Genomic DNA, 11,473 nt, shown 5'->3' on the forward strand with positions numbered 1-11,473 from the left:
CAGAAATAAAATAATTGTTTAAATATTTACCTACATTCAGACTGTCTTCTTAAGGAAAGAAGAAAAACTTGGATTAAAGTGCCAGTGGATAATGCCAATGGATATTATATGAAGTTTACTATATCATGATCTACATATGGAAGAAAACCACCCCCTATTGCCTTTTTAATCATGCAGTGGTTGCAGAGCCTTTTTCGTAAACCTCTTTTTTTTAATAAAAAACATGTTTGTATCAGTCATGTGTTGCTGTCCTGAGATACCTTGAAAATGCAGGTTTTTTTACTCATGCTTGTTATACTGAATCTATTCACAAGGGTGTTCTACAAAAAAGGGCAGATAAGAATTGTAAATCTACCCCCCACCCTATCTATCTATCTATCTATCTATCTATCTATCTGTCTATCCATCCAAACTCATCTTCTTCAGACACTAACTTTGTTCCTTCTGGGAGAATTAGTATTCTCAAAGAAAATTATGTTGGGTTTATAACACATCTTTTGTAACCTGAAGGAAAAGCGTGTTGCTATTGGGTATTTCAGGAATATTAGATAAAAGTGTTAAGTTCTATAAGATTTTTAATAGATGCTTTGTCCGTGAAACTCTGTGTCTTTGGGAATATGAAAATAATTAAGTAGAAATCAACAGTGACTACTGAAATTAGACACATCATTGTTTCAAGAGTCTAGTCTGTTTTTAAAATACTCATTCCGCACTGATATTAAGGAATTCAACTGTTACTTTTGAGCATATCAACATCATCAGAAAATGATCCATACGTGGATTTCAAGTCAAGTCTAAATTCATCAAATTCTAAAGTTAATGCAAATGTTTCCAGTCTAAAGTGAGGATTTCTTTTATCTGTAACACAGCCAGTAAGTTTAAAAATCCATATAGTTATCTTCTTAGCAAACACTTAGATGTGTGCTGTGCTGGGAGGTCAGCATTCTTGAGGCACCTTGTGAGAAACAGTGGAATGATATTGTATCTATCTGATTAACATTTTTAAATTTTGCATGCCTATTATTTTTTAGTATAGTAAAAGCACACCTAAGGAATAGCTTGTTTGATTGTGGTAAACAGTATATATAATTTAACTATGTTAACCTACGGTCGTGAATAGATTTTTTTAATATATATGATACAGCACCAAAATGCAGCTGCCCGATCTCAGCACCTGGCCAAAGCACCACAGACATTGTCCCAGCTCTCTAGCGCTGACTCACCGTACGTTTAGGCAGCTCAGCAGTGTCAAATGCAACAGCTCCTCCCAAGAACAACATCCAGCCAAAGCTGCCAGCTCACCTTCAGCAACCTGCGAGCCATAAGATGCAGAATGAGCAGAGCAGTTTTCAGGGGGACTCTTGGTCATGGAGATAAGACCACCATCTCAAGAGACAATGCCAAGAGGCACTTCTCAAGATCGACCAGCTGTTTCATCTCGGGGGTCATCATTCAGCTGTTACATGCTACTGGCTTGGCTGAAAGCCATTACTACATTGCTCTAACTTTTGGTTATACTCATAGGTTACCCATAACCCATAATAGAGAAGTCTATAGCTGCAAGCTCATACAGTGCTTTATCCACCCTGCAATGGCAGAGCTCAGCTGAAGACCAGAATTCCTCCCACAAATGGGTAACGAGGCCCAGACCCCCACATGCCTCTTTGGGTTCCTCCTGACAGAGGCCTTGCGCAATGTGTCACATCAGAGGCAGAACTGCTTCCGCCCCCAGGGAGTTCCTCCACTGGTATAAACATAATTTGTCTTCTATCAGTTTACAGTCAACAGTCCATGCCTATCTCCCCAAAGGGCCCATGTTACCAGCCCTTTATGCAAGGGAAGCTGCTGGAGGGCAACTGTTCAGAACTGTGATCCATCCCAGTGAAGGGTCTGGAGCACAAGTCTGATGAGCAGCAGCTGAGAGAACTGGGGCTGTTTAGCCTGGAGAAGAGAAGGCTGAGGGGAGACCTTATTGCTGTCTACAACTACCTGAAAGGAGTTGTAGCATGAAGGGGGTTGGTCTCTTCTCCAAAGTAGCAAGGTATAGGATGAGAGGAAATCGCCTCAAGTTGCACCAGGGGAGGTTTACATTAGATATTATGAAACTTTTCTGCACTGAAAGAATTGTCAAGCACTGGAACAGGCTGCACAGGGAAGTGGTGGAGTCACCATCCCCAACAGAGTTTAAAAGAGGCATAGATGAGGTTCTTAGTGACATGGTTTAGAGGTGGACTTGGCAGTGTTAGGTTAACAGTTGGACTTGATGAACTTAAAGGTCTTTTCCAACCTAAATGATTCTATGGTTCTGTGTTCTTTGCTCCTGATGCACAATCCTGCTTCCATTAGCACATGCCCATTTCCCTCCTCCTCCTCTTCCCCACACACACCAAGATTCTGGCTCCTTAGGGAAGTGACATTGTAAATGACGAGAGATTCCTCTACCTGTGTCACAGGTTGTGAAGCACAGTGGAGTGCCAGAGCACAGCACCAAGGTGGAGTAGCACCCCCATGCCAGCCAGCTGCAGCAGATGTGCCTGCAGAATTCTACAAATCAGGAGTTTTTAATTTCAAACAAGTATAGCATCAGTAATATAGTCAAAAATGAAATGCATCTAAAGGTTTGCCATCAAAATAGATTCCTTCCACTATATTACTTGAAATAATCAGTCAACAGCATTTACTTGTTAATGTAGAACACCAAGTGTTGTTCAGAGTTATGTGCATAGAAATATAGAAAACAATGCTGCCATGATATTAAATACTTGGTACATTTTCTGTCCCTCCTTTAAAAAGTTCTTTATTGTTTTGCATAACTTCTTTTCATTCACAGACAAAAAAATTTTACTTGCATTTACACTTAGACCTCTGAAAATACCCTTTTCAGAAATAACAGACTCCAATTTACATTTAGGAAAAGCTACATGAAGATACTATTTAAACACAGCAAATCATTTGCACTCCAGTTCAACATTCTCTCTAAGCCAAGAAAAAACTTGTGCATTTATTTCTTCCATGACATCATCTGTTGTTCGTCCTTTGACTGCCATCCCATGGTTTGCTTTATCAACCCAGTGGATCTTTTTAGGGGCTTTCATTTTGCTTGCCACACCTTCTAGCAGTTGCTACGGAGAAAATAAGAATGAAAAAGTTAGAGAATGAGCTGCTACAAACTGTGCAACTCATAGATGTCTCTCGCTTTGCCTGCGCAACACATAATGGAAAGCTCTTAAAATGGATCTGCGTGCACATTAAAAACACGCTGACGGAAAAGATGTGATGATACTGTGCTCCGTGATGGCATTTGCTCAAAGGTTAGCCCTCACCCCAACACAGAACAACAGAAAATTAGAACTTCAAAACCTGCAAAGGTCACAAGCCTGTGCAGGCTCCTTCCCCACACTGATGAAGGAATCCACTTTTATTGCCAGAGGATAGTGCTAGTAATAAAATCACAGAACTTCGCAAGTCAGATTTGGCTACAGTGGCAGAGTAGCAATGTATTAATTCCCTAGAGACTGGCTTTGACTACCTTCCACTTTCTCAGCAAACAGATCTAAGCACCAGCTCAAAAAGTCTTAACAATTCCCCCATTAAGAGGGCACTCCAAGGCTGTGCTGGTTGCCAGCCTGGCTGACTTTGGTGGTAACTCCTCATTAAATCATTACGACTCCTTAGAAACTGTCCAAGAATGGAAAATGCTAATTGCACACAGTCCCAAATTCAATCTAAATTCTTCACGAAAAACAGATACTTATTTGCAAGAAAACAAGGCAGAAAACTGCCGTATTCTCATCTCTGCACACCTGTTCTTTATCTCTACAAAAATTTCACTTCCACAGAAGTCTGACTTGTGGGTAGAGCTGCTTTGCTAGAAGAATTAGTCATGAAAATGTGCTGAATGTGAAACTGATAGCGCAGCACAGTATTTATATTTTGTAACTTGAAACGGTTAAAAGAGAATAGCAAATAACTCGTTCCTTCCATAGGCCACTTTTAATTTGTACAATCTTATCAAAAAAACCAAAACATTTAAATCAGCAGTATTTTGGTGGCCCGAAGATGAGTTTGCTAAAGTGGATGATCAAGCACAATCCAGAAGTTTTAAGCAGCAAAAGCAAGTACCCCCAGGCTTCCTTATGTCCAATGAAGTTTCCTACCCAATGTTTCCTTCAGAAGATATATATATAAAATTTAGAGAAGGTCGTTAATCAAAGTCACAGCTGTGTATATCAGTCCAGGTGTCACTCAGACTTGGAATTCCAATTCCTCCATACTGCCCCTTCATAGCAGGATTTACAGGGGTACTCACTTTTTCACACATCTCATCTGCTGATCCTGAGACAAACAGCACCGGACACCTGATAAATAATAAATCTTCATCCCGGAGCTTGGACTGAAGTTTTGGTCGATGCAGTGGGTAAGATAAACATACTAGACCTTGAATAAAGTCATCATCATCCTCCAGACTAAGCTGGTGTATCACAGAGGCAGCAGCTCGTGAGCCCATGGAACGGCCTTTCTCCCATGTTAAAATAAAGGAAAAAAAGTGCATCTGCTGTCACTTCATCTACATTCTGTTTGAGGAAACAACTCCTAAAAACAATCCAACTGAGTGTATTTCAGTGTAGCAGTAGTACAAAATGCCAGGGATACATTTATTCACTTCCTCTGTGAAAAATATTAATCCTAATTTCAACATTTTCTGCTAAAATATTTGTCTGGTTATATTATGATTTCACATCCCCACTAAAAATATATATATATATGTGTGTGTGTGTATATATATATACACACATATAGATACAAATATATATTTGTGTGTGTATATATATATATTATATTTATATATACATATAAAAATGACAATGGATCCTTTGCAATACTGGAAGGAAAAGCCCATCCTGGGAGCAGGGGAAGAGAGGGACAGGTCCTATGCTCCAGACACTTGAAATTCCAGATAGCAATGCTATTATCTTTTACCTTTTTTTCATGCAACCTACATCTGCTCAAATTAAAACCAAAATTTTACGCTCCTTACTCCCCAAACGAATCCAGCAAGTGTTTATGCACACTTCAAACTTCAGCCTAAAAGTAGAAGGGGAAAATGAAAAAACAAATACAGCGTGAACTTGTAGCATTGAGGTCAGTCAGTAATAGCAAGGGGATATCAAAATACCTCCTCAAAGAGGCATATGAGCTGACAATGCTCTGTAATTGAGTGTTGGAAGTGGCTGATTCCAGTGGGATTAACTTGCATCAGCACAGATTTCGTTTCGCTTAGTCAGAGAACATTCAGGGTTTCCCATATCAAGTTATTCCTCATCACAGCCATCTACTTCCCTTATTCACATAATATAACCAATTTTCTATCTGCCACTAGGTTTTATTTACCAAAATCTGCTTGGGGAAAATGGTTTTCCATTTACCAGTAACCAGAATTTTTCAGGACCTCCAGTTAAAAAGTACACATGGATCACCACAGAATTTGCACCCTGTTGCTTACAAGTGACAAGGATTTTTTTTCCCAAAGTACCTGGAAAACATGGTCTATTGCTCTGCCCTTCCTCCTTCTGGAGCAAGATCTGTGGCATCATGAGGACCAGGTCTAGACAGCCATGTTCCCAAGAGAACCCAGTGAAAGCGCCAGGCTGGATGTCTCCATTTGCGACATGAGAAGCAGTAGCTGCCCCAGCCAGCTGCAAGAAAGCTGAGCTGCAAAACCACCACCAGCACAGGGCTGGTTGCCTTCAGACACTGCAGATCTGTAAGGGGGCCTGGCACCTACGCTCCCATGGCAGTCTGCAGACTTCTAATCAATTAACTAAGGCCATAAAGCATCCAACTGCTGAATTGCTTTCCCTATGCAATACTGACGAGGGGGATTTTATTCAGCTTGTTCCCATGTTAGACAGCAAGCTTTTAGTGCCCACCTCAACCTGGAACCTGTTGTGCACATCTGTTCATCCACTTCTTACCAAAGTGGGACAGACTTCAAAAATGAAGTAATTACATACTGGTATAATTAGAGGTAGTATAATGAGAAAATTATAGATACTGAAACAATACCTGCAAGGAAGACACCCGAAAGTTTATAATCATCAGAAAGCTTTAAGTATTCCTAAAGAAATAAGATAAACATTAATATTACAAGTCAGAATTAAGTCAGCTTAGAGACTGGGCACTTTTTCGTTGGTAGCTACTAAATACAAAATGGGAAGCTCTTTCAGCACTGCAGATTTAACAAAGAACAGATACATACAAGGTGCTCTCTTGTTTTTTTGACAGAAGTGAGTTCATAACATTTTCCAGCAACAACATAATAAACATAAGCAATTTCAAATTAGATTTCAGCAAGTCTAAAATATCAGATGCCCTATCAAGTTACCAAAACATAAATTCTTACTGTCTATCAACTTATAGTAAGAGACTGCATGCACACTCTTAGCACATCAAAAGGCAAGATAAGTCAGCAAAAATACGCTTCCCTGAGGTCCCATATTTCCAATGAAAAGTTTAAGACACAAATAGTTATGTCTAACAGAAAAGATAAAATTCAGCAACAGATTTTTCAGTTTTTAGAAGGTAACTAATCAGATGGTATCTTCACAGAGGTCTTTGAATTACCTTTACACAGCAGCATATTAATATAAGCCCACTAACAACATTGTGCTGCTTCAAAAAAGAAAGAACAGATCCACATTAAAGCTAGCAAAGTCTAACTTCAAATTAATGTACATATAATCACAATGACACAATACACATTAATTCCTTCAGAACTGGACTTGAGTCCCCTATGAAATTTCTGATGCTTAATGCGAAGAGTTCAAGCTACCTTCCCATGCCCCAGTAAAAGTAGCTATATAATCAGGAGAAAATTTCCACTCCTTCCTACACGCTCTAGAACACGAAGATATTCTAAGCTGATTCTATTATAACAAAAAGTTGTTCATTTTAACAGAACCTAGGTACATGAGAATATCTTAAATACCGTTGCAGCAGCAGAAAGAGATCAATACCTGCATATAAGTTTAAACTGATTTTGAAATCAATGACTATTTAGGTTCTAGGGCTCTCATATGCTACTCCCAATTTCTTTTGCTTCAACTCGTCCTGTGATCCAGAGTCCCCTTCTCTTTCCCACAAGTCTTCTTGTCCCAGCTGCCAACTCCCAGAGACCCAGCACAATTCCCAGGTCAGCGTCTTTCCTCTCAAAACCACTCCCAAAGCTGTATCCCTTAATCTCCCTCCTTTCACCAACCCTCCCAGAACACCTACCTCTTGTTTCCAGTCTAAATACTTTCATTTTTTCAAGCTGTAAGTTTTCCCACAAAATACCCTTTCTTCACATCTTTTTCTCAAGCTTGCTTGAGAAATACTCAATTCACATACTCGCTGCAGCTGTTCCAGCTACTGCCCATATAAAAATTGCTCCTGCTGTTTCTGTTCAGACAGTGCTCCATTTAGCTAACTATCACTTCTATATTCTCACTGTTGCTTGACTAATCTCTGGCTGTAATTTAAGAAACCCAGAAGATGACACACATGGATCTAAGCTTTGGCAGAATTTGGTCACTTCTTACCACAACCGTTTTGAAGGCCTTAGTCCTATAAGCAATGTTGAGGCCTTTACAAGTAAACCGCAGGCAGAGAACTCCACGGGATGCAAGATAGGCTGCCAAAGACACTAAGTGAGGGAAATTCATATCTCCTCCAGCTCCATGGGTAAGAATAACTCCGCATGTTGGTTTCTTCTCTGGGACAGAAAAGATAGCATCAAGATACTTGTTTCCAAAAGGTATTGTCACTTTAACCTAGAAAGGAAACAAAACCCAATGTATTAAAAATAATACTACTAATACTACCACTAAAAATAAAAACACAAAAAATCCCAACACCACCAAAAAGAAAGCATGTTCTTGCCCTCCTATTATGATGAAGAAAAATCAGACAATTAAGAAAGAAACCAAAATTGCAAGTCCACTTTTACTCCTTCTCTAAGAGTATTAACAAGTAACTCTAACTCAAAGGTTTTCCATGCAATAATGGGCAAGTCACCTTATTACTCCATTCCTTATTTTCTCCATTAGAAAGTGAAGCAACTCTAGCTTCAAAGGATGCTTCATGGCATAAACTGACATACCTTCTCTATATAGATATATCTAGCTGTTTGAGAAAGCTAACTGCCATAATTGACATGAATATTAAGTCTTCCACTATAAGAAAAAATTACTGTTCTATAAGACTTAAAAATAAATAGGAAATATGAACTCTTCTATAATTACAGTTTCCTCTAGTGAAAAAAGTATTTTCATCTCCCATCTTTCACAGACATTATTAAATAAAAGAATTAAGGAAGCCCCTGAACATTTATTACAACCAAATTACTTTGGGTCAGTAGAGCCATATGGAGTATACAGGATTAAGAGAATTCCATGTTGGCAGCAACTATTTAATCCTGCAGCCGTAGCATCCATTTGCAAGCTTCATTATATAGGGAAAAGACCACAGCAGAGTATTAAGAAAAATGGATTTGAATATACTAGTTTTAGACATTACACACAGCTATAAGAAAAAGGCCCAAAGGAATTACTTTTTTCATTAAAAGTTCAATAATAACTGATGGCAGATGTCATAATATATGTTTCATGTATTTGTATAATTTATATTCTAAATAAGCAAGGCACTTATTATCACTTATCTAGCAGCACAAACCAGAGAAATATAGGCCATAAAGACACAGCCCAGCAAATGTTTCCAAATTAGAAGACAGCAGTAACCACTCAGCGGAGGAGCAGCCGGCATAAAGTCAAAAACCGAACTTCCCCCAGGGGCAGGAGAGTGACAGCACAGGCTCAGACAAAGCCAGCATCAGGCTGGTGGAGGGCCTCCAGATGTGACAGACATCTGGACGAGCTGAATGAGACACAAAACCAGCTGATGTTGAGCTGAATGAAAGGGGACTGGGCAATACATGTGCCGCTGTACATGCTGAAGCTTCTGAAAGCAAGAAGGAAAACACCCAGAGAATGGGATGAAATACTATTTCATGCCACAGCTGCCTCCCAAAGGCTCTTTTTGGCAGTGGTCCTACACAGACACTGCAGGGAAGAAGGAGGTTGTCAGTGGTGTCATGAGGCTGCCACCTTTACAGCCTCTACCCAGTTGAAATGGATGAAGGATGCCAGAGGACAGCAGTCAGATGTGTGGGGCAGCCGGCAGCCACGTTTACGTGGCAGAGATGGGCAGAAGCCTGACAGCCAGAACTGCTGCTGCCTGACTAGGCGGCCGTCACTCAGGGAAGACACCAGGCCAGATACGCCTCAGCTGGCCAACAGCCACAGAATCACAGAATAATTTAGGTTGGAAAAGACCTTTAAGATCAAGTCCAACCGTAAACCCAACACTGCCAAGTCCACTGAACTACGTCCCTAAGCACCACATCTACACATCTTTCACATACTTCCAGGGATGGTGACTCAATCACTTCCCAGGTAAGCATACAGCATATTGCAGGGAAAGACAAGAATCTGACGAAAACGTCTCCCCCCGCTCCACAAAATGAGTGTGTCATTAGAACTAAGAAGGATGTGAAAAGGGAATAAAACCCAAACATGTAGAAGTATGTGAGAACTCTTGAATCCCACAGCTCCTCCAGGCCTGACCCTCTGAGATACCAAGTACTTGGCAAAGACGACATCCCGGTAAGACAGATGTTATTCTGCATTCTTATCAGAACATTCAAAGTTTGTATTCCTAGGCTATAGGCACTCTGGGACTACAAGATTACAGAGCCACAAATTACTATCATGCAGCCCCTGGAAATCCAGTCTCTTCTATCACTTTAACTGTCACATGAGGGACTGAAGTACCCAGCTGGAGACAACATCCCACTATCAGCTACTGTGCCACCTGGGACCTTTCCATTGAAGGTATGAACAACAGATGAGTAACTGGACCCATCTAATCATTTGGATTAATTTATATATACATGCCTACACTAAGATCATGAAACAAAGAAATAAACTTAACGTCAGAGTCAATTATTCTATTAAGTAGGCATTCTTTATTGACAGCACTGGGGAACACTGGGAATTATTCTCCATAAGTGCTCCAGTGTCTTGCATTGCTTATATTCACACAATTACTCCATATTCATTACAATTTTTGGAAATTTTTAACATACATCTATACTAATAAATGATGAAGTTAGATATAATTAACTAGTTTCTTAATTACATCTATTAATTATTAGTTAAATATAAGCTAAGCACTTTGCTTCTAAACAATGTATCACTTAATCTTCTGTCTCCCTCTTGTCATGCAGAAGGTTCTAAAACTTGAAAAATATTCCCATGTTTGCCGGTGGTCAGAAAGCATTTATCACAGTATCACAGTATGTTTGGGACTGGAAGGGACCTCAAAAGATCATCTAGTCCAATCCCCCTGCTGGAGCAGGAACGCCTATCATGTCAACTGGTTAGTGACGGGTACATCTTTTGTAACTCAATCACAATATACATTAATTTAGCAGCTTCTCTTCAATCAAGATGGAAATACTACACTCCCTCACCTTTACAACCCTCCTAGCAAGGCAGCAGCGGCTGCACATCCAGCCCTGGCTACAGGGGCTCCTAACGGGATGGAAGCTGGTGCAGGACCTTACACATTCGAAAGCAAAACAGGCACACGAAGCCCCACGGGAGGCTGATCCGCCTGCAGCCGCAACTGCTGGGTCAGGCCAAGCCCTGCGGCCCCTCCAGCGCAGCCCGGGGCGCCCGGGCCCACCAGGCCGCAGAACCCGCTCCCGGCTCGGGGCTTCACGGACCCCTCGGCAGGCTGCGGCCGAGGAGGGCAGCCCGCCTCCCGTCCTGACAGACATCCTGAACCGCCAGCCTCCTCCACGGGCGGCTGGTTTCAGCCCTCCCGGGGCTGGCTCGGCGCCGCTAGCAGCGCTAAGGGCAGCAGCCATACCTCTGCCGGCCCGCTCATCCCGCTCCTGGCAGCGCCCCCGTCACGTCCCGCGGATGACAGCCCTCCTGTCCAATAGCACCCCGTCGCTTTCCCGGACCGTGCTTGATTGGCCATAGGTGTGCAAGGCCCCGCCCCGAAGGGTGAAGAGCCGGCCTGCGCCTGTGAGGAGAGGCAATGGCGGAGGGGAGTCTGTGTGGGGCGGCCTGCCTGCGGGCAGGGGGAAGCGGGGTCCGCCACAAGCCCCGGCGCGGGCAGGTGTTGGCTGCAGGCGGGGGCTGTGCTGAAGGGAATTTTGAACGGGGATCGGGTTGAGACACGTTGTGGGAGGCGGCGGGAGGTGACCGTGGGATGGGCCTGGGGCGGCCCCGCAGCGCTTGGGGCCCGTCCGGCTGCGGTCGGTGCCTGCGGGGGAGCGACAGCGCCGGAGTCACCGGGGTGTGGGGTTCAGTGCACATCGCGTGGGCCTCAAGGGTTAGGAACTGTGCGTTTATAAACCTGTTGG

General features: G+C 42.1%; 1 protein-coding gene across 1 annotated transcript; it reads right to left on the bottom strand.

Annotated features, from left to right (window-relative positions):
• Positions 1–2,948: 2,948 nt before the first annotated feature.
• On the bottom strand, positions 2,949–10,989 carry TEX30 (testis expressed 30; the record flags this gene model as incomplete). Its single annotated transcript, XM_080363298.1, has 5 exons — positions 2,949–3,122; positions 4,310–4,515; positions 6,067–6,118; positions 7,581–7,811; positions 10,972–10,989. The coding sequence occupies 5 exons, from the start codon at positions 10,987–10,989 to the stop codon at positions 2,949–2,951; spliced, it is 681 nt and encodes a 226-aa protein (XP_080219424.1).
• Positions 10,990–11,473: the final 484 nt, after the last annotated feature.

The sequence above is a fragment of the Nesoenas mayeri genome, assembly GCF_963082525.1.
Source record: "Nesoenas mayeri genome assembly, chromosome: 1".
Taxonomy (NCBI): domain Eukaryota; kingdom Metazoa; phylum Chordata; class Aves; order Columbiformes; family Columbidae; genus Nesoenas; species Nesoenas mayeri.